Source organism: Bos indicus x Bos taurus, chromosome 9 (assembly GCF_003369695.1).
Source record: "Bos indicus x Bos taurus breed Angus x Brahman F1 hybrid chromosome 9, Bos_hybrid_MaternalHap_v2.0, whole genome shotgun sequence".
NCBI lineage: Eukaryota > Metazoa > Chordata > Mammalia > Artiodactyla > Bovidae > Bos > Bos indicus x Bos taurus.
In genome coordinates this window covers 81,899,364-81,926,636 of record NC_040084.1, presented here as the reverse complement: position 1 = coordinate 81,926,636, position 27,273 = coordinate 81,899,364, and the positions used below count along the sequence as shown (strand labels likewise).

The 27,273-nt window shown below is 38.4% G+C and overlaps 1 protein-coding gene across 1 annotated transcript in view; it reads right to left on the bottom strand.

Moving 5' to 3' along the window:
• Window positions 1–27,273, bottom strand: part of UTRN (utrophin) — a 557,360-nt gene that overhangs the window by 291,796 nt on the left and 238,291 nt on the right. The window contains 5 exon segments of the mRNA XM_027551766.1: window positions 7,757–7,832; window positions 11,362–11,511; window positions 13,152–13,287; window positions 21,618–21,793; window positions 22,982–23,132. Of these exon segments, the coding sequence (XP_027407567.1) occupies window positions 7,757–7,832; window positions 11,362–11,511; window positions 13,152–13,287; window positions 21,618–21,793; window positions 22,982–23,132 (689 nt within the window).

Sequence of the window (27,273 nt, the reverse complement as noted above, 5' to 3'; positions counted from 1 at the left end):
TTGCTTCAGTCGTGTCTGACTCTGTGCAACCCCATAGATGGCAGCCCCCCAGGCTCCCCCATCCCTGGGATTCTCCAGGCAAGAATACTGGAGTGGGTTGCCATTTCCTTCTCCAATGCATGGAAGTGAGATGTGAAAGTGAAGTCGCTCTGTTGTGTCCAACTCTTAGCGACCCCATGGACTGCAGCCTACCAGGCTCCTCTGTCCATGGGATTTTCCAGGCAAGAGTACTGGAGTGGGTTGCCACTAAGTCAGCTAGAGAAAGACAAGTACTGTATGATCTCTCTTATATGTGGTATCCAAACAAGAAAAAAAAAATTCATAGGAAAAGAGATCAATCAGACTTGTGGTTAAGAGAAGTGAATGGAAAGGGGGAGGAGAAATAAGAAAAGGTGGTCAAAAGGTACAAACTTCCAGTTACAAGATAAACACTAGGGGTGTAACGTACAACATGGAGGCTACAGTTAACCCTGCAATGAGATACAGAAAAGGTAAGACAGTAAATCCTATGAGGTCTCATCATAAGAAGAAAATGTTTTTCTCTTTTCTTTTGTTAATTATGTGTATATGAGAAGATGATCCATTTGTGATAATCACTTCACAATACATGTAAATCAGACCATCATGCTATACACCTCAAACTTATAAAGTGATATATGTCAGTTATTTCTCAATAAAACTGGGGGGAAAAAAACTAGGTTTGAAGATGCAAAGTAATAGGGTATAAAACTCAAAGTTCGTCATAATAAGCTAAAAAAGACTTTGCAATTCTAATGTTTCTATTAGTGCCAGATGCTGAGCACAGCCTCTCACAGGCAACAAAGAAGGGTGGAGGATGTAAGCGTCTCACGAAAAGTGGCACCATGACTAGGAGACACCTGCTGGCAGAATCCCACTCAGTTCACTTAACGCACAGGTCCTGACTGTTCCTGTTTTTAGTTGCCTTTCTTGATCTTCACAGGTTCTAAGATAAGAATGTCATTTTAGGCTGTCCACCTGATATATTTTCCACTTAGACTTATGCCACACACTTAAAGACAGAGACTGTCGTCTTTCTTCTCTGTGATTGAAGCTTTTAGATTATTGACTCAGTCCATTCCTGCTCACTGATTTTCAGTACAGATTTTACAAGCACAGAAAGCACAAGCCCTTGGTTTTGCTTTTGCAAAACCTTGACATGCTGGGCCCACAGATTTGATGTGGCACATAAGCTAACTCTGCCAATGTAGGTCAAAGCTGATGAATACTTGGCACAAGGGCTGTCTCTTTGTCCTCTTTCTTTGCATCGCAGACATTTCTAACAATTACAATTTTTCTCAATGACTTAAAATGTACCTTCTCAACACAACACTCCATAGAATCACTACCAATCAAAAGAAATCAGTAAATACATTAAAATCTTTAGCTTCCATTCATGGCTCTAAGGGACCTGAAAATTAAGATATTTTCTGGTCATCTATCAAAGTCCATTCAGATAATCTAGATTAACCCTTTCCTTCCCTAAATAGTCAAGTTTTGACCTAAACTGTGTATGTGATTACGTTGCTTTTCTTCTGTCCATATGTAGGGGCTGATTAGCCATATATAAATGTTTAGATATAATATTCCAAGTTCAGAGAAAAGCTTGATAAATCAGGATCCCTCCCATCAATAAATTTAATTAACAGCATTATAGAGTGGTTAGTAATACTTTTAACTCTTTGTTTTTCGAAAGAACAAAAAGAGCTTAAAAATCATTATTCTGAAAGCTTTAACACAAACTTTTTATACCTAGGTGTTTAACACTTGTCAGTTTTCAGGTAAGCTATTATCAACAGAACTTAACACAGGTACAGTTATATCTATCAAGGATACTTTCAAATTCCTATCACAACACTGAAAGTCAGAGAACATAGAAAACTCTTAATATTAAGGAATATTAAAGAAATTCAACAAAAGTGATTTTTCTGTTAGTCTTTGCTTACTTGTCATCTTCTAAATGAGGTCTTATGCCACTCTTTTTAAAATCTCAATATTCTCTCAGCACACCTGATTTCTTCACATGTTCCAGAGCCAACTCAGTGGCACAGTCTCTTAAACATCTGTTTCTCTTCTAACATACCACGTATTTCATTCATTTATGTGTATTTACTGATGAATCCCTAACAGTTAGAACTATACCTGGTACACAGTAGATGCCCAATAAATATTTGTTGAATTTTTAAAAAAATAAAACAACTTGCAAAAACAAAGCAACGAAACTAGAAAAATAAGAACTTGTAAGATGTATCTTTTTGTATCTTTACATTTCTTTATAATTTTGTATCTTTACATTTCTGATTGCCATCTTAGTAGATAATCCCCAAAACAGAATCACTGGAGTAAAAAATATGAAAACATTTAATGTATTTACTACTAATTGCCAAGTCTTTTTCCTTAAAAATTGGAAATGTTTAGAAAAACCCCAACAGGTTTGTAACTTGACAAAATTATATATTCGAACTCTGATTTTAAAATTAATTTGGAAAGAAAAGGGTCAAGAACAGTCAAAACAATTTTTTTTGGATAGAGGGTTATGCCTTACCAGATATTTAGTTGTATTTCTCAGCTAATAATGAATGATTAACTTTGAGTATCATAGATCCAAACATTCAAATAGACCATGAGAAGAGAAGAACCACAGTGCACAGGTGGCAGAGAAACCTGACCTTGGCAGAGACTACACTGTAGATCAGTGAAGAAGAATTCACTGGTCAATAAGTGATGCTGGGAAAAGTCGTGACCTATGGCTGCAGTTGGAAGGTAATAGGACAGATTTTGATCTCATATGCACCTTAGGAAAGCTAATTCTCTGTCGAATGAAGGACCTGAATGTGAAAACTAACATTGTAAAATATAGAAGAATATCTTTATGATTTCAGAGGACTAAAGGAGCTCTAAAATAAATCACAAAAAAGAAAGCTATTAATAGATCACTAATGTTTAAGAATTCTGAAACTAGTACCACAAACAAAAATTTTAAAAGCCACAGATTAAGAAAGGAGGTAGGACTTCCCTGATAGCTCAGTTGGTAAAGAATCTGCCTGCAATGCAGGAGACCCTGGTTTGGTTCCTGGGTCAGGAAGATCTGCTGGAGAAGGGATAGTCTACCCACTCCAATATTCTTGGGCTTCCCTTGTGGCTCAGCTGGTAAAGAATTGCCTGCAATGCGGGAGACCTGGGTTCGATCCATGGGTTGGAAAGATCCCCCTGGAGAAGGGAAAGGCTATCGACTCCAGTATTCTGGCCTGAAGAATTTCATGAACTGTATAGTCCATGGGGTCACAAGGAGTCACAAAGAGTTGGACACGACTGAACAACTTTCACTCACTCACTCATCATTTGCGATGCACATTCCAGACAAGGAATTAGTAACTTAAGTATTTTTTTAAAACTCAAAAGACATCAACCAACAACCCACAGAAGAGGAAGTAAGAAAGACAGTAAACATACTTTTTAAAGGCTCAAGCACACAGGTAACTGAGGAAACACAAATTAAAATCAAGCACCCTATCTCCACAGGTCACATGTTCCAAATGTGACGTCTGGGGATCTCTGGGTCCTGAGAGATCCTTCCAAGCAATGTGGATGCCTACACCATAAGCATCATCATCGTAAGTTATTTGCCTCTTCCTGCTCACTCTTTCTCAAATGTAAAGTGTCATTCTACCCAAGGCTACAAGACATATGATATCACAACTGAGCAAACGCAGAAGCGGATACAAGAATTCAAGTTTCTTCACTTATGCCAGAAATTTAAAGATTTTCAAAAATGTAATGCTGTCACTTTTCTGATTTTTCTGTTTCTTATGTTAATATCTTATAAAATATTTTGTTGACAGAATGTATTTTTATTGTTGTCTTTTGAACAAATTAATAAACAAATAATCTTGGAAATTCCTCAGTTTTACTTTCTAATTAGGTAAACACTGATAAACATAACACACAAACAAAAGGTCTTTGGGGGTAATCAATAATTTTTAAAAGCATACAGGAGTTCTGGGGATAAAATGGTGGAGTGCTGAGAACAATGTAGAACAATGAGTGGAAAGGTTCATATTCAGCAGGTGGATAGGTAATCTGGAACAACTAGTCTAGACTGCAGTTAATGAAGTAAAGTTGCCAATATTCACTATGGTCACCCCAGTAATTCACCATGATATACCCTAGAGAATAACTCACCCATCATTCTGCCTGATCCTCACTGTTACTTTTTGTAGTTTTAAAAAATTGAAAACAACCTACATTATCCATCCATTGCTTCATCAACATCTATTAAAAACCTACTATATGCAAGGCACTTGACTAGATGCTAAGGTATGGGAATGTGTAAGACTTCCCTGGTGGCTCAGATGGCAAAGCATCTGCCTACAATGCAGGAGACCTGGGTTCTATCCCTGGGTCGGGAAGATCCTCTGGAGAAGGAAATGGCAACCCACTCCAGTATTCTTGCCTGGAAAATCCCATGGACAGAGGAGCATGGTAGGCTGCAGTCTACAGGATCGCAAAGAGTCGGACATGACTGAGCGACTTCACTTCACTTCACTTCACTTCAAGACAAAGGCCTTGACCTCGTGGGGGTTGCATTCTGATGGGAGTGGATGGATATATGAAAGTGAAAATGTTGGTTGCTCAGTCATGTCCAACTCTTTGCATTCCCATGGACTGTAGTCTGCCAGGCTTCTCTGTTCATGGAATTCCCCAGGCAAGAATAGTGGAGTGGGTTGTCATTCCCTTCTCCAGAGGATCTTCCCGACCCAGGGATCAAACCTGGGTCTCCCTCATTGTAGGAAGATTCTTCACCATCTGAGCCACTAGGGATGGATATATGGCATACAGTAAATCTAATGCAAGAAGCTGGAGAGAGACAGGATGGATCTTGGAGAGAAGATGTAACTGAGTTATGGTGCTCAGGTCAGGAAAGGCCCATCTAAAAAGGGAATATATGAGAACTAAGTGAAGTGAGAATGTGAAACATGTAATAACTGAGGGAAGGACATGTGGATAAGAAAGAAAGAAGAAGTAGCAAGCACAAGGGCCATAAATGGAAATGTTTTTGACATATTAGAAACAGTGAGAAGACCAGTATGTCTGAAGGAGAATGAACAGAGGAAAAAGTGGTAAGAAATGGGATTACAGAGATAGGCAGCAGACAGATCATACATGGTCTTCTGGACCATGGTAAGGGAGCAGAAATCACTTATGTATGGTGGAAGTGATTAAAAGACTGAAATCAAAGGAATAATACATCAAACTTGTTTTCTAGAGCTATTGCTTGGCTGCTATCAGCATAATCGATGAGGGATAAGATAAGAATAGAATCTGAACAGTAAGTTAGAATATTACAACAATCTACATGAAAGATAAATAGTTTAAGACCAGGGAAGTAGTTGGGATGGGCCATGGAACTGGAAAAAAGTGGCAATGGATTGGATATGAAACCTAGAAAAGATTCAAGGGTGACTCCAAGAGCACTGGCCTAAGAATTGGCCAAATTACCTAAAGTTATAAAGTGTCTAAAGTCATGGGACTGGTGAACAAAGCTAGAGAAGACAGTTCTGAGGATTGAGGTATACCCATGCCATGAAATACCATACATCAGTTTAAATGAGATACTAGATCTACAAGCATTGAGATGTATGTAAATGAGAATGATCCAGTAGAGAGGAGACAATGAGGATCAGTTAAACTCAAGAGAAGATGTAATCCGTAGCACAAGTGGAGGAGGAGATGGTCTTCAAAATGGAGACTCTTCCACTGAATAGGAAGAAAGCATGTAGTTTGTGGGTATACTGGTAGGTAGGTGGAGGGAGTCTGTGATGGGAAAAAGAAGACCTCATTGAATAAACAGTACTTTAGTTTTTAAAAATGAGATGAGGTCATCAGTAGAGAAATGAGCAAGGGGCACTCAGAAGAAAGTGCAGCGGGTTGCTCTTCAGTGCTGAGTGCCCATCTGAGTGCAGTCAGCCAGAAGCTAGCATGTATAGACCTCAAAGACAATACACAGGGGCAAGAAGCACTGTATGGTCCCATTTACAGGAAATATCCAGAGCAGATAAATCCATCGAGACAGAACACAGATTTGTGGTTGCCATGGGTTGGGGCTAGAAGGGAAGGGAGACAAACTGTTGAGTAAGAGTTTTTACTCTGGAGTGATGGAAATATTTTCAAACTAGACAGAGGTGGTGGCTGCACCACACTGTGGAATGTCCTTTAATTGTTCACTTTAAGACAGTTAACTTTATTTTTTAATATAATTTTTAAAGGAATAATAAAAATCTGAATTACAATACTGTACAGGAGGCATGGAATACACTGGAATTAGCTTCAGGTTTCACACTTCAGGGAGGAATATCTTATGAAGAATAAACTGCTCACCTAATGCAAGGTATAGTTTTGCTGGCAGCTTTTTGTACTTTACTTTTTATTTTTATTGTTTGGATATATACTTTTAAATTTTTATTGGAGCATAGTTGATTTACAATGCTGTGTTTTTTGTACTTTTAAATATGCATTCAAATTTTCCCCACTCCTTTGCCATGATGTTACATAATGATGTAAGCCATTGGCACTTCTCTGCAAATCTACAGCATCAGGCCAAACAGAAAGAGAAGAATAGTATATGAATACAGATGATGATATTTTCCAAAGTAACCTAATGTGCTTTTGAAAAATGCATCAGGCCTTTTCCCTATGGTTATGGAGTTGAACTTGAGGTGACAAAGCAGCAGGACCCAAATGCTAATCCAAGTGTTTTGGATCTTGAGCGACAAAACCAATCAGATGCCAGGTATCTCCTGTACAAGGTACTGGGAAATACAATTAAAAACTGAATACAAACTTGGCCCTGGACAAGCCTCCAATCTCAAAAAAAGAAAAAAAAAAAGTCTTGTCACTCATCAGTTTCTGACTCCAGAAGGGGAACAGGAGAAAGAAGGCGGGAGTAGTGAGAAGAGAGGAGGAGGAGGAGGGGCAGAAGGAGCAGGAGGAAGAGCAGGAGGACAGAGGAGGAAGGGGAGAGGCAGCAGATGGCACACAGGAAGCAGATAGAGTTAATCACATCTGAGGTTCTGCCTGGTGATTCAACAGCAGGAGAGCCAGCCAAGGTGGTTTAGAGAGCTTGCAAAGCAGTGATTAATTAGCAGAGGTCACAGTGGCTATGGGGCAGTAGCCTGCACTCTAGTCTCAGCAAAGAGAAGGAAATAAATAGTGAGAAAACACTCTTCATTCGCCTAAGTGATCAGCATTTGTCCACAAACAGCCTCCCTGAGATGGACAGCTCTTCCAAATCCCCGACTCCTGCTCCCAGGGGTATCCAAACTTTTTGTTTTCAGTCATCATCAGCGCCTAGTTACACATCTCCAGAACACGCCAACACAATGACTTACCATTGATTTGCTGAAAAGCTGCATGTCCCTAGAAAACTATTCCCCCAACGTCCCCACCTTACCTCTCCCCTCGCCTTCAGCAAGCTCTTTTGGAGCTCAGGTTCCACACTGGCCTCAAGAAAGGCTAAAACTCTTAATTCCTATGAGAGGAAGTGCCTTGCACACACTAGGCAGTGAAATACATCTTGTGTTTAGAGACGATACTCTTTTCAAATGATTGAAAGCAGAATGATAAGTCATAACTGCATTGTGTTTTTAAATAAGTTTTCCTAATTCACATACAATGCTCATAATCATAAAATTCTGCTATGTTTATAAAAAATTTTGTGAAGGAAAAAACTGTATCTTACCAGCAATTCTCATCTGAGCAACGGAACAGGGATCCTGGAAGCGTTCCTTCAGCACACCAGGCACTTCTCTGCATATCTACAGCATCAGGCCAAACAGAAAGAGAAGAATAGTATATAAATACGGATGATGATATTTTCAAAAGAAAGCGTTCTTCTAAATGATTCTTGCTGCCGCTTTCCTGCCCCTCTTCAATGCCTAAGCTTCTGTGTCCACTTTCACTATCCACTGCGGTCTTCCCTGACCCCCAACTGATAGCAAGAACGTCATCCAGTCCTTAGCTGGCCTGCTCCTGTACAACATTTAATGCTGCCACTCCCTCTCCCTTGATTCTCTTGGTATTTTACAATGGTGATTTTACCCCCACCTCTGTGATAGATATTCTATGCTTCATCCTGGCCTCTCTCCCTGGGTCCTGGTTTCTAATTGCTTCATTTATCAAATGGAGTTTCAAGAGACTGATGACTTTCCAAAACAGATCTTCAGTCATACTCTTCCTGTCAACTGTATATTCAGATATGTCCAAGTGTGGATCCATCACCTGTGTCCCTGATATCTTCTTCACTCTCTGTCTCCTCTAGCTCCTGTCATTTATGCTTCTTTTCCCTGCAATGTCTTTCCCTCCAATCCTCCATCTGACTAATACTCATTCATCTTTAGTAAATTAGCTTGGATATGAACTCCACAAAACCTTCCATGGCTACCACCCAAAGTTAGGGAGGTTCTCCACTTTTATATTCCCACAGATACCTCCTTTATAACAAGGAGGTTATCTACCTGTCTCACCCACAATGAGCTCTTTGGGTTAAGGAGCATTTTCATACTCTTGGCTACATTTCCAGTTCTTAACATGGTACCTGGCATAAAATGAGAGCCCAGTAAAATCCTACTGAGCAAATAAAAGCATGAATGAATGAAAAATGCAGATTAGTATTTCCTAAAATGTGTCTGTTGAAATTCTCTACATGATAAGCCTTGCTTTTGCTTGGTCCTAGATTCCCATAACTCACATAATTAGTGTAGAATCTACATGAAGTCCTGTGATAAAGGAAGCTCTGTCTGACATTGTGTTCCCAAAGTGGCCACCATGCCCTATTCTACACAATACCCACTGACATCCTTTGTGTTAAATAAATACATGTGCTCCGCCTGAATATTCACAAGCTGAGTCTGGCATGTTGGACACGGGGCCAACATGTCTGAAAAACAGCAAGGAGAGAGCGTAGCAGATGAAGTCAGGGAGATAACAGGAAGCCAGAACACGATCAGCCTCATAAGCCACCGTCAGGACTTTGGCCATTACTCTGAATGAGATGGAATACTATTAGCGGGGTTTTTTCAGGGGATTTACTTGACCTGAATGATTCTTAACAAATACTTTGGTTGCTTTGTTAAGAAGAGACGGACAAAGGGAAAAGTGAGGCAAACAGGAGGCCAAGGAAGTGGCCATGGCAGGAATCACACAAGAGATGACGGCAATGATGATCACACAGGAAACAACTTAGTGGCCATGGAGGCCGTGAGAAGCGGCCAAGTTTATGAAATTTTGCAAACCTAAGAAAAGATGAAAGAATTGCCCAGGGAATACCCATGTGCCACTCAATATCGACATTTGTTAAAACTGCTCCATTTGCCTTATTGTGTATCTACTCCTGTAGCCTTCCATTCAAACCATCCATCAACGAGACAGCAATTTTGAAGGAGAAGCTGATGATGGTGACTCCAGGGTTTATTTGTTTGTTTGCTTTTCACTGAGATAAAATTCACATGTCATAAAACTGAGTCCAGAGTTCTGGCATAAACCATAATAAGGATGTGATTACCAGTAACTGAGGTGGGAAAAGTAAACTAAGACCCCAGAGGGAGGTGGAGTCAGGTACTCAGTCTTGTATGTTAGTATCAGATGCCTGTTAGATATCATAGATATCAAAGTACAGATGCTCAGCACGCAGCTGTGATGAAGTCTGAATGCAGAGAGAGGTCAAGGCCAGACATGCAGCTGTGTGAGTCATCAGTAACAGTGACCCATAAAGGCAGTAGTTCTCAAGCAGAGAGGCTAGATCAATAAAGCACCTAAATCATTAGATATAGAAGGATGGCTATCATTTTAAAAGGATGGAGAGGAAGAAAAATGACTGATATGGGTCCTGTCCAAAACAAGACAGAAACATATCTGTTCAATGTCCCAGACAGACTTCTTACTGAGTGTGTGCTCATCTGCTCAGTCATGTCCAACTTTTTGCAACACCACAAACTGTAGTCAGCCAGGCTCCTCTGTGTGCGGGCTTTTCCAGGTAAGAAAACAGGAGTGAGTTGCCCTTTCCTACTCCAGGGGATCTTCCCAACCCAGGGATCAAACCTGGGTCTCTTGCATCTCCTGCATTGGCAGGTGGATTCTTTACCACTGTGCCACCTGGGAAGCCCCATTATGCTATGCGCCCAAGCCAAAATAAATAGAAGCCTATTACTTTACCTCTGATTCAAATGCAAAAGAAGCAATGATATGAGAAAAAGACTTTATCTTAATCATATTGGTAGCCACATACCATTACAACCTACTTCAGTTCAGTTCAGTACAGTCACTCAGTCACGTCTGACTCTTTGCAGCACCATGAATCGCAGCACGTCAGGCCTTCCTATCCATCACCAACTCCTGGAGTTCACCCAAACTCATGTGCATTGAGTTGGTGATGCCATCCAGCCATCTCATCCTCTGTCGTCCCCTTCTCCTCCTGCCCCCAATCCCTCCCAGCATCAGGGTCTTTTCCAATGAGTCAACTCTTCGCATGAAGTAGCCAAAGTATTGGAGTTTCAGCCTCAACATCAGTCCTTTCAATGAACACCCAGGACTGATGTCCCTTAGGATGGCCTGGTTGGATCTCTTTACAGTCCATGGGACTCTTGAGTCTTCTCCAACACCATAGTTCAAAAGCATCAATTCTTCGGCACTCAGCCTTCTTCACAGTCCAACTCTCACATCCATACATTACCACAGGAAAAACCATAGCCTTGACTAGACGAACCTTTGTTGGCAAAGTAATGTCTCTGCTTTTCAATATGCTATCTAGGTTGGTCATAACTTTCCTTTCAAGGAGTAAGCGTCTTTTAATTTTATGGCTGTAATCACCATCTGCAGTGATTTTGGAGCCCCCAAAAATAAAATCTGACACTGTTTCCACTGTTTCCCCACGTATTTCCCATGAAGTGATGGGACCTAGTAAATACATGCTGAATGAATAAAACCATTTAAAATAAATCTATATATATGAAAAGTCACATGCAACATCACAAAGTTATTTTAAGGCTTTCATTTTTCAGAGCATAATTATTAGCATTTTATTGCCTAATTCTAATATACACTCATTATTCAATATAGTATATAACATATAAAATCTTCTATGCCAAAAAATCCCATGTGAAATAAATATTCTTTGAGAACATAAGCTTCCATCTATGACAGATGAAAAAAACATAATTATCAATACTAGTAAGCATTAGTAAAATGTGCCCATATTTGGGTATACTTAAAACAGTTGTATAATCCCACTTCTTTGAGAACAAAATCAATAAACATGAAAAAGGTATCACAGTAATTCTTAAGGCACACCTTATTCCATGACGAATTTACAGTTCTTAAGCTCTCTGAAACTTTTTCTCTTTCATGTAAACTCAGACTTTTATCTGAAAGCATTTCCAATTCAGTTCTATTCAACCACTTGAGTTTCTCAGCTTGTACATCCATCTCCTGGGTTAAGTCCTAAGGGAGTCAGAAGAGAGGTATGGTTAAAAGGTTGTCATACCAGCGAAAGATCAAGAACTGTGTTAGAAATCTCTATGGGAAATAGTCCTATAAATGTGCACCTTTAATTTCTTAAATGGAAAATAAACTTCTAAGAAACCTGAATTGATATTAACAAACTGTAACTAATTCGGGAATGAACTCCCACTTCCAGGAAGCACTGTGTGAACATGAATTACTACTCCCAACCTGCACCTCTTAACAGGGTCATATAAAATCATATTTATCTTGACAACTTAATATTCTGTTCTTAGATAAAAAATAAAAATGGTGTTTATTCTAACAAAAGGCCAAAAATCCCCAGAAACAATGGAAGCATTTTATGCATGCATGTCTACCTATCCCAATATACTGTCCTAACCCTTGTGACTGACCCCAAATTGTTTACAAAAGGCATATTCCAAGGAAACTACTAAAATTTTTATAATAAACACAAACTTATTATATATTTGTCAGATTTTGAAATGAAAACTTAATAACCACTTGCCATATATTTTTCATCAGTATTAACATTGTCTTTCCCCAAATACCTCAATCATATTCCTTTAGACAAAATCTCTAATGAGATTAGTGGGTATCATTTTAGATATTCCTTATTGCACACATGTGTATGCATCTATACTCGCACACAATTTCTTTTGTTTAATAAAAATGTGAGCACATTTTGCTTATTGCTCTACAAGTACTTTAATTCTTAACACACAAAATATAAAGTTTGTGGATATAAAAATGTATGGAAATTTGGGTATATTATTATAACATACCTATATACCTTTATGTATTTTTACATGTTGTATACCTATACAATTTTAAACAATTCTTGCGGGTTGCAGATCAACAAAGAAACTTTAATTAATACAACTGTGACAATAAGACCATAATAAACTGCAGTAACTCTCCAGTCACTTGGAGTCTTCTTGTAGAACTCATTTTATAGATCCTGCTGCTGCTGCTGCTGCTGCTGCTAAGTCACTTCAGTCGTGTCCGATTCTGTGCAACCCCATAGACAGTTCACCAGGCTCCCCCATCCCTGGGTTTCTCCAGGCAAGAACACTGGAGTGGGTTGCCATTTCCTTCTCCAATGCATGAAAGTGAAAAGTGAAAGTGAAGTCGCTCAGTCGTGTCCGACCCTCAGCGACCCCATGGACTGCAGCCTTCCAGGCTCCTCCGTCCATGGGATTTTCCAGGCAAGAGTACTGGAGTGGGTTGCCATTGCCTTCTCCTCATTTTATAGATAGTAATCAGTAATTAATACTCTTCTAAATCCAAAAGGAAAAAACTATACTTCACAGAATTATTATATTCTAAAATGCTGATGTCTGTTTAAAATATTCTAAAATCCTTTGGTCCAATACTTAGACCCACATGACATCACTTTTACATGAATGAAGCTTTGCCTCTGCAATGATGAAATAACAGTTGCTCTTTAAAATTAAAAAATGTATATATGTATATTCCTCTTTAAAGTTCACCAGTCTTACCACAAATACAAAGCTTCTTCCCCTTTTCTTATTTAGTCATCCAATATCTTATTTTTAGTGTAAATGTTCATGCATCAAAAAAGCATCAGCAAATATAGAGACAAATAAATCACTTACTGTTAATTCTTGCAGGTTTTCTTCCAGTTCAGTGGTTGATCTTTTTTGTACAACATTCTCAGCCTTTGTTAACCAACAGATAATCTCATCTAGTCTTTTTCTATAGTCCATCACCTGCTTACTTTCTCCTTTCAACCTAAAAGGACAAATTATTAAAAAATATTGAGAAAATTAACAAATTAACTAGAACATTATATATCTGCATTGGATATTCTGACTAAATATGTCACACACAAAAAAATAATTATCTTAATATGTATCAATTATTTTAACATATATTTTTAAATGAGTATTAATAGTAATGTATACATTTTGCAAGGTTATATGCAAATATAAGAATAAGATTTCTTCCTTCATTAAATTAAAAAATATTGAAACTAAAAAATGGTGTCTTTCTTCATCATAAAAACTATGTAGAAATTTAATACAAAGGACTTTTTAAAGCTAGACACCACCGTACAGCATAATGGAGGCTTTAAAAAGAAAACATGAAAAATGTCTTTATCTAAAATAATAAGGAAAAATACATAATTCTCTTTGAGTACTCCATGGAGATAGAAAGGTATCATTATATGACATTCACATTAGGGGGCAACTATTACTCTACTTTATTCATAGGAAAGAAAGAGCAAGAACAAGGCAAGATACCAAAAATGGGAAATTTTTAGAAATATTAGGAAAGACAAGAAAAACGGGAATTTGATGAGCTCATTAAAATAAGTATTATATTTGAATATAGCACCAAGTTACAAAAAAGGGTTTAGAAAAAACAAAGCCAAAGTTTTAAAGGACATAAGGAAATAGTCATATGAATATAAAAAGGAACTGCCTTAATTACATCTTTTAATGTTATAAGAATAACGTTTATAATTATATAAACCATCTGTCAAAAGATGAGAGTATGATTAGAACTCATTTGACAAACAAGATTATGTATCTTGAAGAAAGAGTTTGAAAGCTATTTAGAACTTGGTGGTGGTATCACTTCTATAGCTCCAGCTATTAGCTGCTGGCTTAAAAATAGAATGCAATTTTTTTAAATGAATTACATTATGTCATCCTTAATAAGAATTTACATTTTTATGGCTATAATTTTTTCTTTTTAATCACAAATACACCTAACACAATGATGCAATACGTATAGATAAAATGCTAAATAAATCTTATATATTTAATAGAGAGTCAGTGATATTTGAAGGAGAGTATTTTAATGTTTAAAAATCTAATAAGGGAAAGGGGGAGGAATAAATTAGGTGTTTGGGATGAACATATACACACTACCATATATAAAATAGACAACCAACAAGGACCTACTGTGTAGCACAGGGAACTATATTCAGTATTTTGTAATAACCTATAAGAGACAAGAATCTAAAAAGAATAGATATATTTGTATATGTATAACTGAATCACTTTTGTGGTACACCTGAAACTAACACAACATTGTAAATAACCTTTAATTTTAAAAAATTAATGATAATCACTACAGAATCACATCTTTCCCCAGTAGCTCAGTTCGTAAAGAATCTGCCTGCAATGCAGGAGACCAGGGTTCGATCACTGGGTTGGAAAGAGGCACTGGTGAAGGAAATGGCAACCCACTCTGGTATGCTTGCCTGGAAAATCTCATGGACAGAGGAGCCTAGGGGGCTAGGCTAAGAGGTTGCAAGTGTCAGACACGACTTAGAAACTAAACTCCACAGGATCATAAGTTTTCATTTTTAAGTATTCATCATGAGAGAACACTGCTTCAAGATTTAAATAAATAAATAAAGCTATATATGAATTGTTTAGACTATCAGAACCCAAACAGGTAATTCACCCTCTGTATCGAAGAGTTTTTAAATAACAACTGTAAAAACAATTAAAATATTACTATTGACCTTGTGTTTTAAAAAAAAGTAGCAATTTAAATTCCCAGGGTTTCATAATCACAACTAATGTATTATTTTGAAAATATATCTATGACGAAAACTAACATTATCAAGTAATTTCAATAAGACATATTTGAGTCACACAAAATTTTCATCTGCAAACTAGCTAAATATAATCTACATTTTAAATGTTATCACTAAGTAAAAACAAGTTATAAATTCATGTTCAAACAGTAGATAACAATTACTCATTAAGGAATAACACAAGTTGCTGAACTGTGCAAATATTTAATAACAGACACTCAATACAAAAATAAATTGAGCTGTGTGCTATTTCTCAATGAGTAATAACAGTACACATAATAAGCCCATAAAATTGCAAGGTGGCCCCAATTTAAGACAAATTCAAACCTAAAGTTAAATGTGAATTTATGAAAACAAATACTGCTTTAGTTACAAGATGCTGGAGAAGAGATTCATTATTCTTTCCTCTTCTCAAAAAAATGAGTCGAGCCTCTTTTAGCTTCACCATGTCAGTCCAAGAAGCAATAATTATCACATTCCACAGAGATCCATTTGAAATTGATTAGGGAAATTTCTACAGTTATTGCTAATACCATACCAGCAAGTACATCTTTTTCCTTAAGAAGACCAGACCACCTGATCTGCCTCTTGAGAAATCTGTATACAGGTCAGGAAGCAACAGTTAGAACTGGACATGGAACAACAGACTGGTTCCAAATAAGAAAAGGAGTACGTCAGGGCTGTATGTTGTCACCCTGCTTATTTAACTTATCTGCAGAGTACATCATGAGAAAGGTTGGGCTGGAAGAAGCACAAGCTGGAATCAAGATTGCTGAGAGAAATATCAATAACCTCAGATATGCAGATGACACCACCCTTATGGCAGAAAGGGAAGAGGAACTAAACAGCCTCTTGATGAAAGTGAAAGAGGAGAGTGAAAAAGTTGGCTTAAAGCTCAACATTCAGAAAGCTAAGATCATGGCATCTGGTCCCATCACTTCATGGCAAATAGATGGGGAAACAGTGGAAACAGTGTCAGACTTTATTTTTCTGGGCTCCAAAATCACTGCAGATGGTGATTGCAGCCATGAAATTAAAAGACGCTTACTCCTTGGAAGGAAAGTTATGACCAACCTAGATAGATATTCAAAAGCAGAGACATTACTTTGCCAACAAAGGTCTGTCTAGTCAAGGCTATGGTTTTTCCAGTAGTCATGTATGGATATGAGAGTTGGACTGTGAAGAAAGCTGAGTACTGAAGAATTGATGCTTTTGAACTGTGATGTTGGAGAAGACTCTTGAGAGTCCCTTGGACTACAAGGAGATCCAACCAGTCCATTCTAAAGATCAGCCCTGGGTGTTCTTTGGAAGGAATGATGCTAAAGCTGAAACTCCAGTACTTTGGCCACCTCATGAGAAGAGTTGACTCATTGGAAAAGACCCTGATGCTGGGAGGGATTGGGGGCAGGAGGAGAAGGGAATGACAGAGGATGAGATGGCTGGATGGCATCACCGACTCGACGGATGTGAGTTTGAGAGAACTCTGGGAGTTGGTGATGGACAGGGAGGCCTGGTGTGCTGCAATTCATGGGGTCGCAAAGAGTCGGACATGACTGAGTGACTGAACTGAACTGAACTGAACTGAGACTGCAGCAGGCCAGGCTTCCCTGTCTATCACCAACTCCCAGAGTTTGCTCAGACTCATGTCCATCAAGTTGGTGATGCCATCCAACCATTTCATCTTCTGTAGTCCCCTTCTCCTCCTGCCTTCAATCTTTCCCAGCATTAGGGTCTTTTCTAAGGAGTCAGTTCTTCACATCAGGTGGCCAAAGTATTAGAGCTTCAACTTCAGCATCAGTCCTTCCAATGAATATTCAGGACTGATTTCCTTTAGGATTGACTGGTTTGATCTCCTGGCAGTGCCAACTCATTAGCATGACACATAAAATCCTATGGGACTCCCCACTCTGCCCCTCGTCCCCTGAGCCCTTCTCACCTTCCAACCTTGACAGATTTTTTACTCAGCCACACTATTTCATGCCTCCCACCTTGCCTGTTCTGTACCTTTTCCTTTCAAGACCATCCCTAAGAAGAATTTATAGGAAATTGCTATAAATGGTTCAACACCAGCTTCAGGATCCCTCCACTGCATGTCTGAATTCCACAGCCCATCACCCCTGAGTCTATGACAACACACTATCTTCTTATAATAATGATGTACCCTTTAATCACATCAGATTACTTTTTCCTTTAAACATTTTCTTCACCATAGTCCCTCTGAGTTCAAGTCATACTTGTATCCCCTGTGCTAAACACAAAGTTCATAAATACTGATCAAATCATTGAATCAATCATTGGCAAAACAGCAATACCATCCTTGGAGAATAAGTCATAGGATAGCTTACAATAACAGAACTAGATCTTCTGAGTGCTTAGTATGAATAGATAGGGCATAAGCTTTCTACAAAAAGTGTCTCCTTTAATCCTCATGATACTCCTCTGAGAAGATACCCCAGTTCTCATTCGCAGAGGAGGAAAATTAGCCAGAGAGCTCTGAGGTCTACCCACCTTTTACATGCACAGTACTCATGAGATTAAGTACTGTCACTAACTTTCTATGAGACCCTGGACAGTTATTAATACTTCACTTCTCCACTCTGAGCCTCAGTTTCCAAAGCTGTACAACGGATCTAAATAGCCCCGTCACAGGGTAGTTGTCAGGATTCAGTTCAGTTCAGTCACTCAGTTGTGTCCCACTCTTTGCGACCCCATGAATCGCAGCACGCCAGGCCTCCCTGTCCATCACCAACTCTCAGAGTTCACCCAGACTCACATCCATCGAGTCAGTGATGCCATCCAGCCATCTCATCCTCTGTCTTCCCCTTCTCCTCCTGCCCCCAGTCCCTCCCAGCATCAGAGTCTTTTCCAATGAGTCAACTCTTCGCACGAGGTGGCCAAAGTATTGGGGTTTCAGCTTTAGCATCATTCCTTCCAAAGAACACCCAGGGCTGATCTCCTTCAGAATGGACTGGTTGGATCTCCTTGCAGTCCAAGGGACTCTCAAGAGTCTTCTCCAACACCACGGTTCAAAAGCATCAATTCTTCAGTGCTCTGCTTTCTTCACAGTCTCACATCCATACATGACCACTGGAAAAACCATAGCCTTAACTAGACGGACCTTTGTTGGCAAAGTAATATCTCTGCTTTTGAATATGCTATCTAGGTTGGTCATAACTTTCCTTCCAAGGAGTAAGCATCTTTTAATTTCATGGCTGCAATCACCATCTGCAGTGATTTTGGAGCCCAAAAAAATAAAGTCTGTCACTGTTCCCACTGTTTCCCCATCTATTTGCCATGAACTGATGGGACCATATGCCATGATCTTAGTTTTCTGAATGTTGAGCTTTAAGCCAACTTTTTCACTCTCCTCCTTCACTTTCATCAAGAGGCTGTTTAGTTCCTCTTCCCTTTCTGCCATAAGGGTGGTGTCATCTGCATATCTGAGGTTACTGATATTTCTCCCAGTAATCTTGATTCCAGCGTGTTCTTCTTCCAGCCCAGTGTTTCTCATGATGTACTCTGCATGTAAGTTAAATAAGCAGGGTGACAATATACAGCCTTGACGTACTCCTTTTCCTATCTGGAACCAGTCTGTTGTTCCATGTCCAGTTCTAACTGTTGCTTCCTGACCTGCATATAGGTTTCTCAAGAGGCAGGACAGGTGGTCTGGTACTCCCATCTCTTTCAGAATTTTCCACAGTTTATTGTGATCCACACAAAGGCTTTGGCATAGTTGATAAAGCAGAAATAGATGTTTTTCTGGAACTCTCTTCCTTTTTCAATGGTCCAGCAGATGTTGTCAATTTGATCTCTGGTTCCTCTACCTTTTCTAAAACCAGCTTGAACATCTGGAAGTTCACGGTTCACGTATTGCTGAAGCCTGGCTTGGAGAATTTTGAGCATTACTTTACTAGCATGTGAGATGAGTGCAATTGTGCAGTAGTTTGAGCATTCTTTGGCATTGCCTTTCTTTGGGACTGGAATGAAAACTGACCTTTTCCAGTCCTGTGGCCACTGTTGAGTTTTCCACATTTGCTGGCATGTTGAGTGCAGCACTTTCACAGCATCATCTTTCAGGATTTGAAATAGCTCAACTGGAATTTCATCACCTCCACTAGCTTTGTTTGTAGTGATGCTTTCTAAGGCCCACTTGACTTCACATTCCAGGATGTCTGGCTCTAGGTCAGTGATCACACTATCGTGATTATCTGGGTCGTGAAGATCTTTTTTGTACAGTTCTTTTGTGTATTCTTGCTACCTCTTCTTAATATCTTCTTCTTCTGTTAGGTCCATACCATTTCTCTCCTTTATCGAGCCCATCTTTGCATGAAATGTTCCCTTGGTGTCTCTAATTTTCTCGAAGAAATCTCTAGTCTTTCCCATTCTGGTGTTTTCCTCTATTTCTTTGCATTGATCGCTAAGGAAGGTTTTCTTATCTCTTCTTGCTATTCTTTGGAACTCTGCATTCAGATGCTTATATCTTTCCTTTTCTCCTTTGCTTTTCACTTCTCTTCTTTTCACGAGTACTTATAAGGCCTCCCCAGACAGCCATTTTGCTTTTTTGCATTTCTCTTCCATGGGTATGGTCTTAATCCCTGTCTCCTGTACAATGTCACAAACCTCATTCCATAGTTCTTCAGGCACTCTATCAGATCTAGTCCCTTAAATCTATTTCTCACTTCCACTGTATAATCTTAAGGAACTTGATTTAGGTCATACCTGAATGGTCTAGTGGTTTTCCCTACTTTCTTCAATTTAAGTCTGAATTTGGCAATGAGGAGTTCATGATCTGAGCCATAGTCAGCTTGCAGTCTTATTTTGGCTGACTGTATAGATCTTCTCCACCTTTGGTTGCAAAGAATATAATCAATCTAATTTCAGTGTTGACCATCTGGTGATGTCCATGTGTAGAGTCTTCTCTTGTGTTGTTGGATTAAATGAGGTCAAATCCTGTCTTTGCCACATGGCAACCTCTCAGTCAAGACACACAAACTATGACTTGACTTTTACCAAACCACACGAAATAAAAGATGATGTTAGCTTATAAACAGTTGCCAGGTCTGCCCTGGTGGTCCAGCGGTAAAGAATCCACCTGCCAATGCAGGGAACATGAGTTCCATCCATTGCCCAGGAAGATCCCACATGCCATGGAGCAGCTAAGTACACGTGCCACAAATACTGAGCTCTCACTCTGAAGCCCACGAGTCACAAATACTGAAGCCCGTGTGTCCTTAGAGCCTGTGCTCCGCAACAAGAGAAGCCACCACAATAAAAAGCCTGCACATTACGACTAGAGAGTAGCCCCTGCTTGCTGCAGCTAGAGAAAAGTTGGCCAAGGAACAACAAAGACCCAGCACAACCAAAAATTTTAAATAAATAAACAAATAAAAAATTTTTCTAAAGTAGGCAAAAGCTCTTTTTGCAACAAGCATGTATTATTTTTACAATAAAAGAGAATAAACCTTTAAAAAGTAGCCACAAGCCAAATACTCAAAGTTCAATATTTTATGTTACGCTATAATACTGAACTTGATAAAGTATTAGATTGGCCTTGAACAAAACAATAGTTTATCACTAAAATAATATATCATCTACAGAGTTAAAATTATCAGAAAAAAATATCTTGGAGATTTTAAAAGAAAACTACCATTAACTCACCCTCTCAAGGTGAAATGTATTAAGCAAAATAGGAATCATCCATTAAATCCTGAATGTCTCAAACATAATTTCAAATAAGGGTAAAGTAATACATGAAATAATATGTGCAATGTTGAGTATTATATTCATTGGTCATCAAACATGTTTGCAACCAGAAGACACCCTAGTATTAATATGTGGGGCAATGCAACATAATCTGACATAAAAACACAATAATAAGTTATATTTACTATGTCATATAGATGAGGAACTGCATTATGTACACAGCACTGACGTAGAAAGACACAGGGCACCCTTAGACACCAGGAATTCCTCAGTGAGACAGATTCCTCATCAAGACCCAAAGACCCTGTCAGGAAGAGAGGGAGGGAGAAGCTTGCCCTGAAACCCCCTTCTTCAGCCAGAAATTCCAGAGTGTCCCTCCACCTACTTCAAATTCCTGTCACAAAGTCGCTGTGTCATAATAAACAGTGAGAAAAAAAGAGGAATGAAGATTTTTTGACATATCTGAGTAGAAAAGTTAGACTATGGTGGGCCTTTTAAACATAGAAAAACACAAAAATACAGAACGTGGACAGTGGAAGTCTTAAACGCCAACAAAACTCTTGTAATGTGAGAGCAAAAAGTGAAAATGTTAGTCACTCAGTCGTGTCTGACTCTGCAACCCCAAGGACTATAGCCCACCAGGATCCTTGGTCCATGGAATTCTCCAGGCAAGAATACTGGAGTAGCCATACCCTCCCCCTAGTATCAAATGATAGAAAGAACTTGGAACTCATCATCTTGTATCTCAAAAGGTTCTGCCCAAATACCCTCACCCCGTGCCCTTGAGTTATCACGGCTTAATCACCTTGGTCGCCGATCCTTCACTTCTGCAGCGATTGCACCCCAGCGTTGGTTTAAACCTGCCAGCTTGTCCTTCAAGAAGCTTCCATCTGTCGGGGAGAGTTTCTGTATAATCCCATCCCCCGTTCTGTTTAGTGCTGCAAAACTCGGCTGGTGGCTGCTGATCCCCTCCTCGAGTTCCTGTAACAGAGAACCACTCAAGATTAACTCCACTGCTAAATTAAACTGTTCTGAGGCAGTGAATCCATTTTCACGGAGTGGTGTCGATATAAGTGTTAGAGAAACAAAGCCCTGGAAAGATACTTTATGTATACGAAAAAGACATTTTTAACACTTTAATTACATTTCAATCAACAGATTAAATGAAATCTACTTTGAAATCTAACCCACTCTTATGAATGTCATCAGGCAAAATACAGTGAAAGAGAACAGCCTAATAACATAAAATAAATAACAGCTTTTTATATTGACACATAAGCATCAATCATGCTTGATTAAAGTGAATTCCTTGTCCTCTAAACACGGGCTTGAAAGTGTCTCTTAAAAAACTGTTTAAACCCTCTACTCTCATATTTTATTATGTCCTACCATATGTAAGTAAATCTCAATGTGCATTTTATTGAGACATTGCTTCACTGGTCTGTAAATTTTTAAGCAATGGATTAAGAAAGGATATTTTAAAGTCAAATTTAACTACTTCTCTACGACCCTAAAAATAAGAAAAATGTATTAACATATTGATGAGAAAATAAAAGCATTCTCTAACTCCTCATAAACCTTCTACATTAAATATATTTTTAAAAATTAATAACAGAGAAAATATTCTCAACAAGGGTAAATTGAAATTTTAACCATGATTTCTAAAGTCCTATTACTGTCAGCAGAACTGATTTAGCTATTGTGTTGTATTTTCCCAAGACTGAATTAGACTTACATGAGCAGCTGCCCTGATATAACTCAAAAATAATTTACTTTTATAATAATGATCAATGATAAAAAGAAAAGTAAGATCTCTAAGTGTTTAACTATAGAAAATAAAGGTGAGGTATACAGATATCTTTTTGTCCTTGATAGAGTCTTGAGTATAAAATTTTATAAGTTTTGAATATAAAAATAAAATTGTTTTCATATTTTTCACTAAAAAGTATTTTTATTTAAATTTCTTTAAATTCCTAATTTAAATTGAAAGACTTTTTTTCTTAGACTTTTAAAACTGAAAACTAGAACTGGAACAAAAATGACAGATTGTCTGTATACCCCTGAAAAATTAATACTGTAGGCCCCTCCTTTTAAAACCTGTCTTAAATGGTGCATACTAAATAAGCCAAGTTTTCAGCACATCCCCAGCCTTTTACAGAAAGCACTCACCTGCTGATGTATCCTGGCCTTCTCTAAGTCCAGGCCACCATCCGGAGCAAAAGTACCAGCCAGTAACTCTTCAGCTTCTGTTATCCAGTGTGTGAGGTCATTAAGGTCACAGTGGAACTGTCTCCATTCCTCCACAGCCCTATCAAAATAACTAAGGGACAACAAACAAAATAGGTTTCCAAACTTTCCAGGACCGTCTAGAAGCGATTTTATAAGAAGGAAATTTAAATCTCATTTAAACCGAAAGCTTCAAAATGAGTGAATTCACAGCTCACTGCTCTGTAAGCCCAGTTTTCGTAATGGATTACTGTTAATGATTCCTCTTAGAGAAACATGCATCATACCAAGAGTCAAGCAATCTGCATATACCTCCCCCCTCACATTCATGCACACAGACACACACATTAGGCAGCTTTCTAACTAAATAGAGAGGCATCTCTGGCTGTGAAAATCAAGATAGATTAGCTTTAGGCATGTTAATCCACCCAACTTTGAACACTTAACATTTCAGATATCATGAAATGCAAAATATGATTAATTACTTTATTCTCTTAGGAAAAAATTAGGGTATTTTATTTCCAAAACACTTAGTTCCCAGCTAGAACAAAAGCTAAAGGCCAAAACACTTCAAAATTTCCTTGCAGTCTATTAACTCTGTGCTACAGACTGAATTGTGTACCCCACCAAAATCCATATGTTGAAGCCCTAACCCTTAACATGACTATATTTGGAGACAGGGTGTTTAGGGAGGTAATTAAGGTTAAATGAGATCATAAGTGTTACTTTCTCAGTCATGTCCAACTCTTTGTGACCCCGGGACTGTGGCCCAGCAGGCTCTTCTGGCCATGGGAATTCCCAGGCAAGAATACTGGAGTGGGTTGCCATTTGCTTCTCCGGGGGGGATCTTCCTGACCCAGGGATTGAACCCATATCTCCTGCATTGCAGGTGTATTCTTTACCATCTGAGCCACCAGGGAAGTCCAAATGAGGTCGTATCGGTCACTAATCCCACAGGACTGTTGGCCTAATTAGAGAAAGAGACATAAGAAATCTCTTTCTGTGTGTCTCTTTCTGTCTCTGCTACTGTCTGTCTGTCTGTCTCTCTCTCTGCAAGAGCACAGAGGAAAGACATGTAAGGACACAGCAAGAAGGTGGCCATCTGCAAGCCAGGAAGACAAGCCGCACCAGAAACTGAGCTCTGCTAGTACCTTGATCCTGGACTTGCAGCCTCCAGAACCGAGAGAAAATAAATATCTGTTGTTTAGGCCATCTGCAGTATCTTATTATGGCTGCGCTAGACTTAGCAGCAGCAGCAGTAGACTAATGTATACTCTGTGCGGTAACTAACCTGGTGTGTCTCACTGATCAGAACACAGCAAGATGGCAGAAGCTGCAAAGCTCAGGTTAGGCAATGAGACAAAGACTACTAAGACTTCTATTCAAACCTAACTCGTTAGAAATGAGACAAAGTCAGACTCCAGTGCTTGTCGTATCTGGGACAAAATAAAATAAATATGAGGTGGAAAAGCCTTCTTGGCTTGGGACCCTATGTCATTTCTGTCTACCTTTTTATTTAGAGTAGTAGTACCAGGAGAAGTTTAGAAGAGATCTCAGAAATTTTAGTGACAATACAAAATAGTTTGTAATAAAAAGGTAATAATAATATTTTAAAAAGCAATAAAATGGTCCCTAACATTGCTAACTGCTAAATAATGTTTATGTTTCCTTCTTCCATGAAAATCATTTTGAAAATTCAGTTAATATTTGCTGAGTGCCCACAAGGAAACAACATTCTATTGGGCATGTCAAAAATAAGAGCACTTCAAACAAAACATGATGAGAAAATATTAAGATAATCTTCACTATGATTTGTAAAAACATAGCAAACATAAATTCTGACTTCTGAGATGGTGCAGTGTGAATAGAAAATATTGCTAGAAAGGCTGTTCCAAAGATCTAAAGACTGAGAATAGAAATGTTAAACTTAGTAAAGATAATTACCATCAAAACAGAACATAAATTCCAAATAAATCTAAGCATCATACTTGCGGATTTTATATTAAAAAAAAATGACAGAGAGATCCATGTTCAGATGGGATACAAAGAACTATCTCATACTCTCTAATCCAGCCAGCTTATATGGGAGGCAGCAGGGAATTGTGAAGGACTATGGGCTTCCAGAAACTCACAGGACTCAAAGTATAAGTCTTACCCCATCTATGGTTTGTATTTGAAACAGAAGCATGTAAGTTTACTGTCTCTAATATTCCAACTTGATATATTCCCTCCCAAACACATATTATTGCAAAGGAGGCATAAAGGAGTTCTCAAAGAAAGATATCTGATTATTTTCAAGGTATTTATCTTTTGCCACAGACCAATAATACTAAAAAAAAATTCATAGGCAAAACAGCATAGAGACCTCTTGTGGACAAATGGACTTGGTGGTCACCAGCTGTGATTATCACCTATAACTGAAACCAATGTAAGCACAGGGTATTTGCCACTGCCTTGACGTTCTACGAAAAGAACAGAATAGAAAGGAGTACTCAAGTATTGCCTATAAAACTAGACATACAGGAAAGGGGGGGGGAAATAAACATTTTAGGATAGGTTACCAAGGTTGGAAAAGGAAAGCAAAACAAAAATTAGAGGTATGAATAAGAACGTAAAAACTAATGCATCCAAGTGCTGGGCCAAACCAAATAAGAGAGACAACCTCCCAGCAACTGAAATCTATTAAGCACAGAAAACAAAATAATAAAATAAAAACGTGGTAGAGAAGAACTTTCTAACATAAAAGAACACTGCTCTGTGCTCAATTAAAAAAATATCTAGGAAAGAACTATTTTTATAAGTTAAAATTTATAAGCTAAATTTTTTATAATCACAAAAATGGCATGAATATTGGCAATCAACATAATCCACAACGTCCTTGAAATTCTGCCACATTAGCCAGATGCATATATGCAAATAGGGTAACTGAAAAAAGAAGAAACAAAATCATATATACTGATGTGCCATAAGAAAGGCTAAGAAAATAAATTTTATACCCATATACCAAGGTGTACACACACACAAACAAATATACACAGTGCAAAATATGCAGAAGTTACTATACATCAATTCTACAAAACGAAGAAAAAAAGGACAAAACTACCAAGTGATAGTCCTAGAGAGAAGAGACTAGAAGACTATTCGCTGAGTCGTGTCCGACTCTTTGCGACCCCGTGGACTGTGGCCCACCAGGCTCCACCATCCATGGGATTCTCCGGGCAAGAATACTGGAGTGGGTTGCCATTTCCTTCTCCAGGGGATCTTTCCGACCCAGGGATAGAACTCAGGTCTCCCACATTGCAGGCAGACGCTTATGTAGATAAATCTTCAAAACCTTACTGAAGACACAGAAAGGATCCAAATGAATGAAAGAATACATTTCAAATTGACCATTTTTTCTAAAATTGATTGAAATGACTAAAATTTTACTGGAAGAATAAATGTAGAAAAAGAGCATGAATTTTAATGTTAGAATAATTAGAGAAAACTTACTGTGATGGATTAAAAAAATTTATAATGCTTTAAAAATGAAAATGCTATGGTATTAGATTAAAATTGATGGTGTGATAAGGCAGAATTAGCAAAATTAAATAAATATAAAGTACAAATTCCTTTAAGTTTATGATAAAGGAAGTATCACCAACGATAATGGAGAGCTGGATTATTCAGCAAAATGTATAGAAAAAATTGGCTGCTCATTTAAGAAAAATAAAGCAAAATAGAACAGATAAGTATTTCTTAACTCAGGCTCCACAAAAAATGTCAGCTGGGAAGGGTTCAAGACGTAGATATGCACGGCCTCTACTCTTGCTACTAAAGAGCTGGTGGTGTATACAGACATAGAGAACGGACTTGTGTTTGCCAAGAGGAAGGAGAGATAGTGGAGGGACACATTAAGAGTTTGGGATTAGCAGATGCACATTACTACACACAGAACGGATAATCAACAAGGTCCTACTTTATAAGGAACCATAGTGATCATGGCAAAGAATTTTTCAAAAGAGTTGGTGTATAGAAACACCAAATCTGTTCTGTGAAAAACAGCATACGTGTTTTGATAGTTCAGTTCAGTTTAGTCGCTCAGTCGTGTCCAACTCTTTGCAACCCCGTGACTGTAGCAGCCCAGGCTTCCCTGTGCATCACCAAATCCCGGAGCTTGCTCAAACTCACGTCCATCGAGTCGGTGATGCCATCCAACCATCTCATCTTCTGTTGTCCCCTTCTCCTCCTCCCTT